The 17313-nt window shown below is 51.5% G+C and overlaps 6 protein-coding genes across 6 annotated transcripts; 3 read left to right on the top strand and 3 right to left on the bottom strand.

Annotated features, from left to right (window-relative positions):
- Position 1: 1 nt before the first annotated feature.
- Positions 2–2780, bottom strand: An14g02960 (uncharacterized protein; the record flags this gene model as incomplete). Its single annotated transcript, XM_059744154.1, has 6 exons — positions 2–484; positions 745–1039; positions 1477–1628; positions 1724–1737; positions 1817–2032; positions 2129–2780. The coding sequence occupies 6 exons, from the start codon at positions 2778–2780 to the stop codon at positions 2–4; spliced, it is 1812 nt and encodes a 603-aa protein (XP_059604635.1).
- Positions 2781–4799: 2019 nt separating this feature from the next.
- An14g02950 (uncharacterized protein) lies at positions 4800–6839 on the bottom strand (the record flags this gene model as incomplete). The annotated part of the gene is made up of 4 exons (XM_059744153.1): positions 4800–5762; positions 5809–6350; positions 6419–6640; positions 6734–6839. The coding sequence occupies 4 exons, from the start codon at positions 6837–6839 to the stop codon at positions 4800–4802; spliced, it is 1833 nt and encodes a 610-aa protein (XP_059604634.1).
- A 1876-nt stretch (positions 6840–8715) lies between these two features.
- An14g02940 (uncharacterized protein) lies at positions 8716–10548 on the top strand (the record flags this gene model as incomplete). The annotated part of the gene is made up of 3 exons (XM_001400882.1): positions 8716–8758; positions 8812–9525; positions 9587–10548. 3 exons carry the CDS (start codon positions 8716–8718, stop codon positions 10546–10548), a joined length of 1719 nt encoding a protein of 572 aa, XP_001400919.1.
- Positions 10549–10637: 89 nt separating this feature from the next.
- An14g02930 (uncharacterized protein) lies at positions 10638–11861 on the top strand (the record flags this gene model as incomplete). The annotated part of the gene is made up of 2 exons (XM_059744152.1): positions 10638–10698; positions 11011–11861. 2 exons carry the CDS (start codon positions 10638–10640, stop codon positions 11859–11861), a joined length of 912 nt encoding a protein of 303 aa, XP_059604633.1.
- A 2066-nt stretch (positions 11862–13927) lies between these two features.
- Positions 13928–15025, bottom strand: An14g02920 (uncharacterized protein; the record flags this gene model as incomplete). Its single annotated transcript, XM_001400880.1, has 1 exon — positions 13928–15025. The coding sequence occupies one exon, from the start codon at positions 15023–15025 to the stop codon at positions 13928–13930; it is 1098 nt and encodes a 365-aa protein (XP_001400917.1).
- Positions 15026–15546: 521 nt separating this feature from the next.
- On the top strand, positions 15547–17313 carry An14g02910 (uncharacterized protein; the record flags this gene model as incomplete). Its single annotated transcript, XM_059744151.1, has 5 exons — positions 15547–15909; positions 15957–16234; positions 16285–16803; positions 16855–17072; positions 17126–17313. Coding segments are annotated over 5 exons (1566 nt in total), but the record flags the coding sequence as incomplete, so codon positions are not given.

The raw sequence follows: 17313 nt of genomic DNA, 5'->3' as shown, positions 1-17313 counted from the left end.
ACTATACTCGACCAGACGGGGAAGATAAACCAAAACACATACTAACAGTAGGTGAAGACGGGGAGGCTGAGACCCGGGGGGCGGAGGGGTGTGGTGGCAGGCGGGCTGATAGTAAGGAGTAATATACTACCACTATATAGATGGTCGCAGCGGCGAAAGGTGATTTAGTTTGTCGCAATGCCCGAACAGTCAGATGGAGCCCGGTTACCGACCGAGAGGTAAGGTATTCGGGAATCCAAACGCCCCTTAAGCGAGGGTTTCTAGCGAAGAAACAGGCAGATGGAGCAGTCAGAGGAGGAGGAAAAAGAATCAATTTCATGAGGGACGGACTCTCTGTCGTTCCCCATGGGTTGGACTGCCAGATGGAGCGGGTAAGCGATGGCCGGATGCCTTCTTTGGGGTTAGCGGCCAGCCGTTGGTGGCCAAAAGTTGGCAGGGACCAATCAGCAGCGCGGGTGATCCCTCCACTGGACGTCCCGCCCGACTGGGAAAAAAGATGAATTCCAGCCCGCGATTCACCACGATCGGGTAGTGTCCCTGCCAATCACAGCCCTGCAAAACCCGTGACGAGTGCCGTTTCCAGGCTAGCCTTGCATTTTGCCAGTTGATCTCTGCATTCCTCATCAAGTTAGCACAGTACCTGGATGGCTAACTCAGTCAGTCAGCCTATGATCACAGTATCTTCCGAGTCAGTAATGATGAAAGTACAAAAGTGTGACAGCATTGGGGCCAGGGTTCACCTACCACACCTCCCAAACTTATCGACCCGGATAATAATTTAGAGTGAGATGAAACCTTCAGACAACCTCTCCGTGAACGTCTCGTTCCAGAGATTGAAGTTGACCTGTTGATGACATCATCGCAGTCCTCCAGGGTTACAGGCCAGTTAGTCATGTTCATCCCAAATAATTGGGTAGCTTTAAGCAACCGTTCAACAACAATGACAACAATGAATTCATCCTGGTCGGAAAGTTCAGTGGCACTGGCAGTGACAGCGCCACGTACCATTGCATCCGACTCCCAGGAATCAGGTACGATTCTTTCTTCGAAGAGTCTTTCTTTCTAAGAAAAGTATTTGACTGCATGTAAGGTTAACCCCGTCGCAGCTGCCAGGTGGAGACTCCCTTTCCCCCTATCAGTCCGATTCAATAATCGGCCCTGTCGGCTTGGGCTATCCTTCGGTGTATGCGCCCTTCCATGATTCGCACATTGACCGTCAGGCCGCATAAGAAACCCCCAATAAGCAGGATACAGGCTTCCCCATTTACTGGACCCAAGAGTTCCCCCATTACGCAGGTGACGCCCCTGGCGAGCCACTGGACTCCGCTTCTCATGACGGATACCGGAACTAGACTATATGATACCTCATTAAGGGCTCCTCTCTGGACTCCATTTGGCTCGGACTGGTCCACGCCCATAACCACTAGCTTGCCGACGTACCGCACCTATCTCATGCACGGGTCCGAGCTATCTCACGAATCGCCCGGTTGCTTGGCCAGTGCTGCGGGTGACGATAGTTCCAATTTTCCGGGACGTCGGACTAGTTCCGACCCACCAGAGGCGATTTTCTCTTTCGGCCGGGCTCGTTCAGGGCCCTGCGGACACGCTCTATGGCTGTCTACGGGGATCTACGGGGCACTACTACTTACTGTGCTTGTCTTGCCATCATCTGAACCTTCGAGCCGCCCGGTCATCCACCTACGTCCGAACAAGGTATACGTACACATGAGTGATCATCTATCGTAGCATGATAATAGTTTATGTACAGATGTAGTATATACAGGAATAATGGTCATGACGTATACATGGTTTTTACATGGGATCGGAGTGACAAGACTCTGGTCCGGGCAGCCATGTATGGGCGAACCTAGCCATCGCTGCAGCCACATTTCCCGCATTCCCGGCCATTTGCTGTACAATGCACGGGAAACCTGCTTGGGTGGCGGGCCCTTCACCAGGGCAGAGGCCGTTCTCTGCGGACTGGTACCCGATATCAGTATCGGTGTAGCCCTGGTGTGAGATATATCACAGCCTGAGATTGTATATACATGCAGCCAAGGTTTGCGGCACGGAGATGAATTCGAAGGTCAGGAAGGCCGTTCTATTTCCGATGAGGTGACATGCTGACTTCGGCGATCGGATAGGACCAGGCTGTCCATGGAGATGGCGGTCCACGGGTACTGCGACTGCCGTCGACTGTAGGCGGGGGCAGCACGTGTCACATCTCCCGTGATCTGGTTGGGATCAACAAATGTCGGGTAGGTGTCCTGATCCGAGGAGCTCGACTCCGCCGGGCGGGCATGGACCAGTGAAACCAGTTTCCTCAGGACGCCGAATTCCAGCTTCAGCTTCACACTGTAGACTGCAGCCTTCAAGGTGGTCTGGAGTGTGTAGAGTCCGACATACTCCAGAACCAGGAGCGCGATATCTAGGAGAATGATCACCAGGTTGATGGCTATTAATTCATACATGGTCTTATGCCGTTCAGCGTCCTTTTCGGGCCGCAAACGTAGCAGCTTCAAAGTCTCGGCGATGTAGATGAGCGAGATGAGAATTTCCTGTGCGCAAAACCAAGCCAGCTGCATTCGCTCCATCACATTGAACCCCCGAATCACGGGCGTGGTGCGGACATAGATCGTGCAATAGGTGAGCACAGTCGTCGGAATAAGTAGGACAATCGTGTCGAAGATAATCAGGTACAGCACCCGCCGCAGCAGCGTTTGGCTCTGTACGACCAAGTGGAGTCGGGAGTAGAGGACGATGGACTGGCCGGGGACCATGAAGTAAAAGCCTATTGTAGAAAAGGTGACTGCAAACCAGAGAGGCCCGATAGCGAAGAACTATAGCAGAAAGCCGATTGCTTGGGGGATGACGCCAAGCACGGCGGAGAGCAACATGGCCCAGAAATAGAGACCGCTGTAGCGAGTGAAGGTGAGGAAAATGAGAATGACGAGTTCCACAGCATTATACAAAGCAATTGCACAGAAGACTGCCATCATAATCTTGATGGCCATGCTACCACCCTGATAACCTCCAACGAGGCCCTCGGGCGGTTTGGAAAGAGAATCCCACATCTTTGGGGATCGGTGACCTCGATCACAAGGTCAGGCTGACACAGTAGTTTTACATCCACCTTCCCAGGAAATGGTCAGAGGACAAGGGCAGTAGGCCGGTTGTAGATTCCGATTGCGACGGGTTTAGAAGGTAGCGCCATGTCAAATCGGTGTCGCAGTCCAGCAAATCGGCCTATACGTCCCAACAAGCAAAAAAATAAGACGAAGCAGAAGTACTTGTGAAGCCAAACCACGTCTTCCTTTGCATCCTTCTCTTCCCAATCGAATGACTGGCCAGCCGATCGCAAGGAGTCTCTGGAGCCTCCTAGGTGCCAGATTAGCCTTCTTCAAGTGAGGCGCAGCGTCCGTTTTACAGGACAGCCATGAAACGCACACAAGCGCCAACTTCTCAATACTGAAGTCAAGGGCAGAACGCTAGTGGGAGGAAAAGAGACTCTGGTGGCGATGTTGAGTGATTGTTCGCACCGTTCGTCGCAAGTTGAAGGGGGAGAGGACGTCTTCAAGGGCGACAAGGGGAAGGATCGGAAGGTTTTGGAGCGGCGCCACTGAAGGTCTATTTTAATCGTATCGCTGAAGGAGCAATCAGAACGAACAGTGAAAGAAAGATGACGGCCAGTAGAGGAAAGAATAGAGTAAAAGAAAGAAAGCCGTTAACACCCGGACGTGGGGGTTGGTTGTCAATTCCAAAAGATTGAGGGACTAAAAAGAGAGAAAAGAAGATGAAATAGGGAAAGGAGCGGGGAGGCGAAAGAAGAGCGACAGAGAGCGAGCGGAGAGAAGGGAAGAGGAGAAGCGAAGGAAGAGAAGGGACTAGATTATTGGATTATGGAGTCGGGGGGGTGGGAGATGGGGGGAGGGGAAAGTGGTTGGAAGACTTCGCTGGGACTAGTCAGGAAGAAGTCCGGGGTTGAACCCGCCTGCCTGCCTGCCTGTGTTCGGGGAACCTGGCATTTGCTGCGGCGGCGCCTCTGGGCAACTTTTGCAGGCTTGGGCCTCTGGACCGGCAGACACAAACTCCGTGGGGGGGCGGTGTTAAGGGTCTCCCAGCAGGTACCAGACCTACTGGACTAAGTAAGTAATCATGGGCGCATACTTTAGCGTACCGAATAACCCGCTGCTCTGGTTCTCCCCGGCTGGTTCATCGGGTCTTCCAATAGCCGAACTCAGCCAAGACTGTGGCTGGTGGTCTGGTATTTGGTATTTGCGAGGGTCACATGGTTCACCCGCTCTCCTCGTCTAATTTCCCTGGACTGTCGGTTCAACTCCCTTGCCCCCTCGTCTCCTATTGACTGTCTTGAACTTGTTCTTCCGCCGTCTCGTCCGAAAGATACCCAAAATAGATATGAGCTACCCCGAGGTCCAACCTTTCCCTGTCTCTTTTGCTTTACCCCGGATTCCTGGTTCCAGTATCACGAACCAAAGAGCACAACCCCCCCTTGGAACTTTAAACTTTGATGGATCTAGCATCTTCTCGTATACAGAGTACACTTCCCTCCATCTGCACAGATCGCGCAAGGATCTGCATAGTTGGGACTCAGCCGGGAACGAAATCTGGCCAGTGCCACAACAAGCTGTTCAAGCCATGTGCTAAAGTTCCGCATTCCATCGATCCCATTGTTGTAGACCCGAAGCCACTGGTTTTCCTAAATCTATAGTAACTTGGCTTCGGATGAGAGCGCCAGCCTACTACAATGGCATGAACTCCTCTCGCATACTTTGATTTGCCTAGGCCGGTACCATTGTCTCCTTTCTACACATACTCTCAACATCCCAGTCCTCGCTACCGACTCCATTCCGCACCACGAACAGCCCGGCCGGATCCCATCGGCTCTTGATTCGACGCAATCGGCCATAATGATGACCCCAGAAAGCATTCTGGAAGTCACTCTGATCGGGGTCTGCCTCGTTGAAGTAGACACCACCTCCCTCGGGATCGATGGAGGCGAGAATGGGTGTATTGGTCTGGGACAGCGTTTGATGTGCGGCTGATTGAGCTTCGGGTGTGGGCGGGAATGATTGCATCAGGACTACAAGGAGGGACGATGACCGCCACAGCGGATTGACAGATGCGTCCTCGTCCTTGGCGTTGAGGTTAATCTGCCCCCCTAGCACATTGACCGTGATCAGTGCCCCAGGGTCCAACATCAACTTGGAAAAGGATGCTGTCAGTCTTGAAGCGCCGGCGGTGCTATTCATGAATGATTCGGATATCACTACGCTGCTTTGCAGGTATCCGATCCCGCCAATGTCCACCTGTTTGGGAATGGTGAGGAATGCGCTGATCTTGGAGTACTCGGCCAACTCATATTGATACTCGATACCAAACCAGTCAAGAAACCTCAGAAAGGGCGGAATCTGTTCCTCAACCAATTCTGATTCGGTGTCGTCCCAGACAAACATTGTCCAATTCACATACCAATGGTAATTTGGCAGATGACCTACTATGTACTGTCCCGAATTTCCGTTAACCGACATGGATTGCGTGAGTCGCACAACCTGCGCTACTGCTTGCCAGAAGACATCATTTGCTCGTGGATAGATGAAGTGAACGGTCGGGATAACCGCTGGAATATCTGGAAATGCTCGCATCGTGGCCTTGGTGACAACACCATAAGTGCCTCCTCCGCCTCCCCGGAGGGCCCAGAACAAATCGTCATGTTGGTATCCATTCGCAGTGACTATCTCGCCCTGCGTTCATTAGCTCCATGAGAACCTAAGAAAAAGGTCCATGTACCTGTGCGGTCACAACCTCCAGTTCCAGAACATGATCGACCGCCAGTCCATACATTGGACTAAGAACTGTTGACACTCCACCTCCCTGGAGATATCCTCCGGCAACCCCGACTGTGGAACATTCTCCGGCTACCACAATAAGCCCTCGAGCAGCAGCGGCGGCATAAAGCTCACCTACCATGACTCCGGCCCCTATCGTCACCGCAGGCACCCCACTGGCGTTGGGGTTATCCATTCCCAAATCCCCTTGGGAAGGCACGAAGTCATCATGGAAGGTTATGTCTTTCAGACGATTCGTGAGGATTTGGAGAGAATGGGGAGCACCGGAGCGACCAGTTGAGTCATGACCTGTATTCTTGATGACCAATCGAATATTCCTTTGCTTGGCAAATTTGACCACTGCGCAGATCTCATCGACTGACTGGATCACTGCAGAGTATAACGGTATGCGACCTTGCCCGCACACCGAGCTTGGATTCGCCTCAATAGTACAATTCTCGTTTTCCCGGGGCCAGTTCTCCCAGTTGAAGCTCTGCAGAGCTCCTGTGGTGTTTGCATATTTGTCAGCGACAACGGACACATGTAGGCGTTGCTCATAAATGGCATCCTACCTGGTTGCTCTGCGCGCCAATTAGAGTCATACTGCAAGTGAACAAGCTGATTGCAGGAGGCTTGGTCGAAGAAGGGCTCATGGCATACATGGCCGATGGGGTAGACTCGAACTAAATGACCACTGATGGATTCATTCAAGTGTTTCCAACCATCCCTGGAAGGCCAGCATGCGTCACCAGGTTGACACCGACATTGCGAACTGGCTCTCACGACGGGCGATACTAGGAAAAGCAGCAATGCTAGAATTATCAGCATTATTGATCAGTACTGATTGATGCAACTAACTCGCTGACAGTGACAAGGGTGGGAGCTACCTCCAAAGCACTGAGCGTATCGGGGAACGGCCCTTCTGGGTCGGAAGGTCCTTCCTGTGTTGCTACTACTACTAGTAGTAGATTGCCATGGCAAGGCTCTCCTCATTTTGGCTCAACCATCATGGCCCCATTACTGAGACAGTCCTGACGCCCATAGGGATACCCCAGACACTTATTTGCGGAAATTTTTCTATGCTGTGATACCATGCTTTGCGCGGTGTATGCGTTGCTAACATCTACGACATGACTTGGGACAGGATGCACCCAAGGCGGGCCCCAAAGCGCCCTTATCAACACCCTTCTCTTAATAAGAAAATCGCCCACTAGTAACATTAGGAAGGGGAAGTAGTACAAATGTTCCATCAATCAGGTAAGCGGCAGTACGGCGGATAAGCTATAATTGACGCCTGATAGAAGGTGCCCCTTATGACGCTTGCCTTGCAGTTGCTGGTCTACATATAGATTTCAGGAGAAACTTATACACTATACACAAGCGCATAACGGGACTATTAACCTTACTTTCAAGAATACTAAACCTCAAGGTATTTGTAAATTATCATTGGCGAATATGAAGTAAAGCAGCATAGATTTAGATATCCAGCTCTGTTGACCGTAGTGTGGCCTCAGGCAAATTGGAGCCTGATCATGTTCATCTTCGCGACACTTCAATTCGCAACTCCACTCGTCCCCAGTCCAGTCCAGCTCTGCAACGACCCGCCATCACTGATTTTCTCCGGACTCCGAAGTACTACCGCTAGTGAGACTGTGCTTGAACTACTGTACGCCTGTTGTGATCACCGACAAATGCTCTCCACTTCGGTCGCGTCCCGATCGGCGCTGTCGCAAAACCTTCGGAGACTTGTGAAGTGGCCGCGCTAGTCTTGCTGGACGAGCTCTTCTCTGTCCTGTCTTCTCCACGTGAATAGCACTATTTCCGTCCCGAAAGGGAACTTATACCGGGATCTTGAGCTCTGAAACGGTCTTCCTTTTCGTCCGCATCGCCGTGCTCAAGGACATTGCTGCTCGGGCGCTAAGCTATCGGTTTTGGGATACCTGACAGTCGACGCTTGGCAATGACAGAACGCAGGAATACATTCATCTGTTTAATAGGGAAGAGGGTGAAGAAGAGAATGAAAAAGAAAATAAAAAGAAAAAGCAAGGCGAGACGGGAAATGGTAAGATTCTGCAGCAAACTGCAATGCATTATGCAAGATTTTCTCCACGTCACGTTTCTGCAGCTCTTCATGAGCTTTTCAGTCGAGGAGTATCTGATCACGTACCCCCGGTCGCATCAGCGACAATTCTGGTTTAGCCGGCTTACAGAGGTCTGCATACGAATGTTATCTCTTCACCCCTCTTCACTCGTGTTCACTTCCACCAATGGTAAAGAGCTGGACAACAAGTGGTGGGCGAAGGAGCATTCAGCAGGGTGGCTAGGGAGATGATCCCTGTCAAGCTTGTGCATGCTGCTAACTCCTTGGCTCACGAGACAATGCCACTCATATCTTCACCGCGAGAAGTGGTCTCGAGGGAAGGTCTCGGGGAAGAAGAGCCGTCGGTCTCGCACCGCGAAACTCAAAAGGATCATCACTGAGACAGCGTTGAGTGGACCTCAACTGTTTGCCTAGGAACTCCCAACTCACTTAGTCTCGACTTTGTGGGTCTGGAATAACCCATAATATGTCCGCACGGCTGACACGACACAAGACACGGCAGCCTACAACACTACAGTTTGAACCGTCTCTTTTTCCGTCTTTTAGGTTGGCCGGGAATGGTTATGGCGCAAACGTTGCGGGGTTGTCTTTCGTGTCTCACTGTCGATCTCAGGACTAGACTCAATGAGAGTCCCACTCGCCAAGCTTCTGTCATCTGCCTTTAATTGGGGCATCTGCTCTTCTGACTTGTGATCCTTTTGTCCTTGTGAGACACTGTTCTTATCGCTGTGTCACAGCTGCCGACAGGGTGGTAATCTTGAATATACAATGGCCTCGACTGATCAGACGTGGGAATTCGTCGTTGTGGGTGGTTAGTATGGAAGTCTCGTTCGTCGATCAGGACCTCACCTAACGATGCTATAGGTGGCCCGGCGGGCTGTGCCCTTGCTTCAAGGCTTGCTCGGTCAGCGCGACGGCCTCAGGTCCTCCTGCTTGAAGCCGGCCCTCGTAACGATGATCCATCACTGCGTGTGGACGGCCAACGATGGCAGACCTTTATGAATGGAAACCTGAACTGGGGGTACAAGACCACCCCACAAGAACACTGTAATGGCCGACAGATCGACTATTCTCGGGGCAAGGTCCTGGGCGGCAGCAGCGCCATCAACTTCGGTGTCTACACCGTGGGTGCGCGAGACGACTATAACCAATGGGCTGGGCTTGTTGGTGATGACCTGTTTCGCTGGGAGCGCATGCAGGCTCGATTCAGACAGCTGGAAACATTTAACGGTGCCATTGTGGACCCGAAGAATAGCAAATATGCAGCCCCGAGGACCTCAGACCATGGCTCCCAAGGGAGTCTGAAGGTCGGCTATGCTGCTGAATGGGAGCAGGATCTTCCCTTGATGATGGATGTCTTCGAGCAGGCTGGCCTGGCTCGGAACCCTGACCACAACTCGGGAGACCCGATTGGCATGGCGTTGGTCATTAATTCATCCCACCAGGGTCGAAGAGTGACAGCAACTGATCTTTTGGACGAAGCCCCGTCCAATTTGACTATCATAACGGAGACGCCAGCGCTCAGGCTCGTACTCCAAGGCACCAAGACTGTTGGTGTGGAAACCAAGGGGGCAAAATGTATGTAATCGAGCTATTTTTCGAGCTGAACCGTTCAACTAACCATGGCTTGTCGCTGCAGACTTCGCATCCAAAGAAGTGATTCTAACAACCGGATCACTGGACACGCCCAAGATTCTGATGCATTCGGGACTTGGACCAGCGGGACAACTACAACAATTCGGGATCCCCGTCGTCAAGGACATGCCTGCGGTAGGCCAGGGTCTTCGGGACCACTTTTTCGCACCGCTGTGCTTCCAACGAAACCCGACAACAAACGATCGCGATGCCTTCTTCGGTAACCCGGCTGCTATGGAGTCAGCTCTGGAACAATGGAGCAAAGATGGCACCGGGCCGTGGGCGCGGCACTCGTGCCAGATTGGCGCCGGCTGGCTCAAGTCCGACCGCTTGGTGGCATCTGAGGAATTCAAAGCACTGCCTCCGACAGTGCAGGAATTCCTACAACGCGACACGGTGCCACACTACGAGTTCATGACACACTTCCCGCTGCATCTCATCTCTCCCGAGCCTTTCAAAGATTACAGCTACGTTTGCATGCTCGTGTTTTTGATGAACGAGCAATCCAGCGGTGAAGTGCGTCTGCAGTCAGCCAACCCTGAAGACCCGCTGCTGTTTGATCCAAAGTTCTTGTCCCACCCGTTTGACAGGCGCGCATGTATTGAGATCTATCGGCACGCGCTGGAGGTGACGAAGCATGAATCTTTCCAAAAAGACACCGTGTCCGCATTGATTGCGCCCCCGTCCGAGTCGGATGAGGATATTCTTGAGTTCTGGAAGAACACCCTCGGATCCAGTTGGCACATGACTGGAACGACCAAGATGGGTAAGTCCGGGGATGCCGATGCTGTCGTGGACAGCCGGTTCCGGGTATTTGGTGTCGAGAATCTGCGGATCGCCGACATGGGTGTGGTGCCTGTTTTGACGAACAACCACACACAGGCAACTGCGTATGTCACCGGTTTGACATGTGGAGATGCGCTGGCAGAGGAATATGGGCTTGATACTTCGGAGGCTCGATTGTAGGTGGTATACAAGACACGAAACAAGCACTGTCAGGAATTGCGATTGCTGTGAATCACTAGCTCTCTAGATGGGTTTTCTCATCAGGATTTATGTCAACCATAACTTCCTGCTCATATCTTTGGAGCTGGGACTCGGTGTATATGAATGAGAGTATTTGAAGATGGCACCGGTAATTCTCTGCCTGAGTCTCATCATTCCATCGTCTTTCCGTCTTTATGAGGCCAGTCGTGTACCTCATCAACACGAAAGAGGCATTTTACCCCTACGTAATTAGGCACGTAAGTACTTTTTCGGAGTTTTGTAGAAGTCCATCCCACGCAATCTTCTACCTGTCCACCACATTTGAGCATAACAACCCAGACAACAAGAAAAGAAAGACTTCACTACTAGTTTCTCATCTTCCGCAACACTTACACTTGAATAAACATTTCTCTATTTGCAAGATATACAAACCCACTACAGTACTACACCACCAAGCCGAAACAATGGACTCACCACACCAAATATTCCTCATCCCCGAGGTACTGGAACCAGTCCTCCTAAACCTAGACACAACCACCCTCCTCTTCTCACAACGCGTCTGCCACGTCTGGAACTCACTCATCAAAACATCCCCATCCCTCCAAACGGCCTTATTCTTCCGCCCTCAAAAAGACTCATCGACATCGACACCGGCCCTGAAACCTAAGCGCACTGTAAACCCCCTCATGAACAAGCTCCTGAAACACTTTGTCAGCAACCATGGATCAAGTTTCCACAGAGATATTAGCTCTTATCTCTCCCGATTCGGACCACAAAAGAGCAGTGATCCCTCCACCACAGAGTTAGAACGTCAACACCCCTACCTCCGCCCTGAAGCCAGCTGGCGAGAAATGCTCCTCCACCAGCCTCCAGCCCCGACACTGGCGGTCAGTGACGATCTCATACCCCTGAGCATCGGCGGGGTACCATCTAACGAGTCAAACGCAGTCCTGAGACTGAAGCATCTAGAGAAGCTAGTCCAAGTGTGTTTCTCATTCCCAGTGGAAAAAGTTCTCATCTTCTATCCTATGCATAATCCACCTTGGGGTCGCGCGCCGGTGTCAATTCTACGGAGATTTCTGGATACTTGTGACACTTATATAGTTCCGAGGTATTTTGTGCTGACGGGATTGTCTACAGCAGTAGATGCCCCCGTGGAATGTGGCTGGCCTGCGGGTCTCCCCTGGCTGACTGAGGTTGGGAGGTGGCTTAAAGAGTGGGAGGCTATACGGGAGAGCTGGAGGTTGGAGTGCCTTACTCATTTTATGTACCTATATTTTTATGGAAGTTGAAGGGTTTATGGGAGGTTGAATGGTATGAAGTACTAGAATGGGTGGGGATAGGTGGTGAAGTGTGGATGTTTGCATCGGCGCTATATCATGGAAAGTGTGCGTAGAACAACACCTGTTGGTGATATGAAGAATTTTCATATGTCCAGTGTATTAGACTGATGGTCAGCAATGACTGGAACGGTAGTTAAGATTTTGCTTGTCGAATGACAACTTTGCTGATCTATGTGCTCTATTACTATGCAACATCATTTAAGGATACTCACATGGTAGAATATACAGATCATTGCATTCGTAAAGAAGACCACAAACCGGGGCACTGCACTATGCTGAAGGGTGTATGAGAGCTGGAAAGAAGTAGCTCCATTCTAGGATAGTATTAAACGAAGATGCAGCCAAGTACGTACATACGAATCAAACAAATAGGCGCACACTCTGCAGGCACACATCATTTCTGCCTGCACAGCATATAGATACTGTCCACCGTGACCGCTCCTGCGACCGCCCAATGCGGCAGAAACTAGTCGACCTCGACCAAAAAACCTCGGATTTAAGCGGATTTAAGAACATACAGTCCCCCAAAAGTCAACTGGGGATTCTGTGTGTTTTTTGACCGCCTTTTGAATTCTGCCGTCTGACATGCCAGCGCCTTGGGAAGTACATGTTCGACACGTATTGTGCAATGTTTTAGACACTCCCATGCTATCTGAAAGAGGCCTGCCATATGTCTGTATGCTAGATTCAAATTCGAGGCTCTTTGTCGCATTTCAAGCAACATTCGACAGGATATGCCATGTTTTTGCGACCTCGACCAACATCCCGCGAGCGGCAGCTTTAATAGGGCCGTTTTCCTTACATTTGATGATGGAGTCTAATAGCTCCTGCGGTCGCTACATACAAAGGGCACTGAGATATCGATGGGGCTTAGCTCAGAACTGCTCGAAAGTGAAGCCGCTACCTTGAAATATATGAAACTGAACAAGTGACATTCTAGTGCCAGCGGTTCACCTTTACAGACCAGTCGTATGCCCATCCTATTTACTCGACGCCGACTTGAACGCCCCACCACCGAACATGAGATTGGTATACCGCTTATCTTGATGAGCAAGACACCCAGCTGGCCTCTCGCAAAAGCTTGGAAAACAACAGGGTCTGGCGAACCAAAATTGGCTGTATCGCTGAAAGCTAAAGGGCTATATGAGCTAGAAACAATGACTTACAAGCTGTCTCAATTACGGTTTAATCAGATGGGCTCATTGTTTGGACGAGGCGGCATTTTCCTCAACTGTCCCAGCAGCCCTGATGATAGCTTCCCCAGGCTTGTCACAGTCGCGCTACGAGTTGGATGAGAACCTCGTTCAAGCCTTCCAAAATGGATTCGCAGCTGCCGCTGCCGAAGACACGCGTATGAACAGACAGTAACCAATAAAATTGCCCTTGAGATCCTACAACAGAGCAGATGCTCAAGGCTGTTGACACGGTTACTTAACTTTGACTCAACTGATGACTACAGTCTGTTATTTGCCGTTGTGGGAACATGTATACGGCCAAGGAAAGGATGCCAGGTCTTATTTCACCGAGAAGCGATCGTCGTCAAGCTTCATAGAGCTTTACAATGACATAAGATTAGAGGACCAGCCGATTCAGAAGATTGAAAAGGCAGAGCGGGACTACTTTCGGGTTAATACATTCCAGGAGGCTATTGCAAGAAGACTAACACTAGTCTCGCGGTGGGGTTGCCAATACACGCCACCCCATCAGCAGCATCTCCGAAAAGCGGGGAAAGTTTTTTTCACTGAATACAACCTGTGGAAGTGGATCATGCTTTTCTAAAGAAGAGTGAGATCGCATTTGCTGGCCCAAATGAGCTGAAGGTCTTCAGCTGGTACAGCATTTTCACGGCCCACAATTGGACCGATCAATGAGTACAAGGGATCGCACATGCATGATTATGTGCAAGGATAGAATGACAAGCATTCAATTTCTATGGGGTTACCACTTCAATCATGCCCTAATCAGAAAAGTGCTTCTGTTGCTCTATATGCTATCTAAAAAAGGATAAGTAAGTTCTATAGGTGTCCCCGGAGATACTCGCCCAGCGCCATGATGGCCATGGCCTGCCCATATGGCATGGCTGTCAAGGGAATCTTCTTATAGAAGTCCAGAGAATCCCCCATGCCGGTACCAAAGCTCGTCTGCTGCAGTTCTCCGGTCTCGTCAACGGCGCTCAACACTGCCTGAATGGCCTTCTCTGCGACTACCCGATACTTCTTTGGCAGATACCTCTTCCTAACAGCCTTAAGGATACCATATGCGAATCCTGCTGTGGCGGAGGCCTCGACGTATGAATCAGGATGGTCAAGAAGGGTGTGCCAAAAGCCCGATTCCTCCTGCAGGCCCATGAGAGCCTCGCATTGGGCCTCTAACGTATCCAACAAGAACAGGCGAATAGGATCCCCCTCCTTCAAATCCAATAACTCAATAAACTCTGGAATAACCATAGTCACCCAACTATTACCGCGCGCCCACCTCGCTCTAGCAAAGTTATGTCCACCATCCTCGAACGTCCAGCCATGAAACCACAGCCCGGTGCTCGTATCAACCAAGTACTTGACGTGCACCAACGTCTGACGCTTGGCCTCCTCCACATAATCCGGCCGATTCAGCAACTTTCCAATCTTTGCCAACGGCATCACGGTCATCATCAACGTATCATCCCACAACTGCTGGTAATTTTCCGTGAGGTATGTGGCGTGCTGCATCCCTCCCTGCTTGGTGCGTGGGAGTTCATGCATAGCCCATTCGGCCCATGCGTCCAGCCAGGGCAGGTAGACAGGGTTTTGCGTCTTCTCGTATACGTATGCCAGAGTAAGGAAGACGGCCATGGTGTTGATGTTCTTAGTGGTACCGCCTTCAGCGAAGCGGGCGGCGAACCAATCCTCAATAATCTGCAGGAGGTGGGGAGAGCCGGTCATTTCGTAGTACTTCCAGATGCCATAGAGGCCGATTCCATGCGTCCATTCCCAGCCATGCCAGGACTTGGTGTCGATGATGCGGCCATCGGCGAGGGGGAGGAGGAATTGACCGGTTTTGTCTTGGATGTTGACGAGGTTGGTGATGAGAAGGTCAATTTTGGATCGGACAGCGGGAGGAGATGTAGAAGCCATGATGAGAGATGAGGACTTGAGTGGTATTACTGATGGAGTTGTTGATTGTGCTACACTCTGGTGATGCTGGTGTCTATAAGGTGGGATGGATACCCCTCGTGTCGAGCTTCAGCAGCAATGCGGGGAATGCCCTCGGGCTAGCTTCAGCCGAGCAGCCACGTCTGAATCATGCCAAGCTCGCTCGGCAAACAGAGAAGATTGGTCGTGTAAGATGCTAAAGTGAGGATAGGCTGTGAAGCGCTTTTTAAGCGAAGGGCTCGGGCCAATTGTCCCCGCGCGGGGGCGGACCCTGCCGCCCCCGGATTGTACGCGTGGAGAATCCCAGCCAGCAGCCATCCCTGGCATCAGACTATCAGACTATCAGACCTGCTCATCCTTCCTCTCATTGGAGTGAAAATGCAGCCACGGAGCAGCCACTCGTGCCCTAGTCAGACTCTATCTCCCGCATGACCGATATAAGGGTGTCCGGGTCCCCCAGCCGGGGTTGACCCTCTCCAACCCTGGCAATTCTGGCAGGCAACATGTCCATGGAGAATATTAGCTCGACGCCCGCAGGCGGGCCTGACTCTAAGGGAGCTTCCACGGCTGTGGAGGACCACAAGCCGCCGCAGGATGTGTCCCATGTCGAGCGGGTGCTGTCACCCTCCGACAAACTGAAGGCCCCGATCGATGCGAACCGTGTCGACAATGAGGTGCTGGAGTATGCCGCGCGCGGCCAGATTGAGGTCGACGAAGCCGAAAGTCGGCGTCTTCGCCGCATGATTGATCGTCGTGTGTTGGTCATCATGATCGTGACATACTTTCTGCAGGCACTGGACAAGGGTACCATGTCGTTTGCTTCCATTATGGGTATTCGCGACGATGCTCATCTTGTGGGACAACAGGTGAGTCTGAACATATATCTGCTTATGGTCAAGCACTAACTAAATAGTACTCCTGGCTCACAACATGTATCTACATTGCCGTCCTCATTGTCGAATATCCCACCAACTGGATCATCCAACGCGTCCGCATCGCCAAATACCTCGGCTTCAACATCATCTGCTGGGGCACCATCCTAGCCCTGCACTCGGCATGCCACAACTTTGCCGGTCTAGTGACCGTGCGCACTCTGCTTGGTATCTTCGAAGCCGCATGCCAGCCCTCCTTCGTTGTCCTTTCCGGAATGTGGTATAAGCGTGAAGAACAAGCTGCTACCGTCACCTTCTGGTACAGTCCAGTCTCTACACCCTTGATCTACGTATACTAACAAGACATAGGTATATGATGAACGGCGGCCAACAAATTGTCGGCGGCCTCCTAGCCTACTGTTTCAGTCTAATTGGGTCTGATCGCGCGCTTAAATCCTGGCAAGCACTTTTCCTCACGTACGGCTGCATTTCCGTGCTCTGGGGGCTGTTTGTGGTCTGGTGGATGCCCGATTCCCCAATGCGTGCCAAATGCTTCACCGAAGAGGACAAGCACAAGATGGTTGAGCGTGTGCGTGCCAACCAGACTGGACTCCAGAATAAGAAGTTCCGCGCGTATCAGATGTGGGAAGCGTTCCGGGATCCGCAGATGTACTGCTACTGCGCGATTCAGATCTTTACCACGCTGCCCACGAGTGGTCTGGGGGCGTTTGCAAATATCATCATCAGTGGGTTCAACTTTACGGAGTTGCAGACGCAGTTGTTGGCGATGGTACTGGGCTTTTACATCATTATTGTGTTGTTGACGAGTGCGTGGTTGGTCAAGAAGTTTGAGCAGAACTTGCTGGTGATGTTGGGATTTATTATTCCGTGCGTCCCCCCTTCTTCTCGTATCTTATCCTGAATTGTGACACTAACAAGATGTAGGTCCTTCGTCGGAACTATCGTCCTCATGACAGTGCAGAATCACTCCCTCAGCACCAAAGTGGGTCTTCTTATCAGCTACTACATTACGCTGTCGTTCTGGTCTGCCCAGAACTTGGGCTTGTCCATGGTGACGAGGAACATTGCCGGCGCTACTAAGAAGTCCACTGTTGTGGCTGCGACGTTTGTGTCTTGGGCTGTTGGAAACGCCATCGGTAGGACCCCTAGCTTACACACTATATCTCTCAGAGCCTTACTAATGACGTAGGCCCTCAAGTGTTCCTCGACCGCGACGCCCCGCGGTACTTCATCGCCTTTGGCGTGCACCTCGGCTGCTACTCAGCCATGACACTGGCGGTGATCTTCCTCCGCTTCTACCTGATCCGGGAGAACAAGAAGAAAGACAAAGCGATGGCAGAGATGGGGATTGCACTGGATGGAGAGGACCACCTAGCG

The sequence above is a fragment of the Aspergillus niger genome (assembly GCF_000002855.4).
Source record: "Aspergillus niger supercontig An14".
Taxonomy (NCBI): domain Eukaryota; kingdom Fungi; phylum Ascomycota; class Eurotiomycetes; order Eurotiales; family Aspergillaceae; genus Aspergillus; species Aspergillus niger.
The sequence above is the reverse complement of the archived record's forward strand: the minus strand, read 5'-3'. Positions and strand labels throughout refer to the sequence as shown.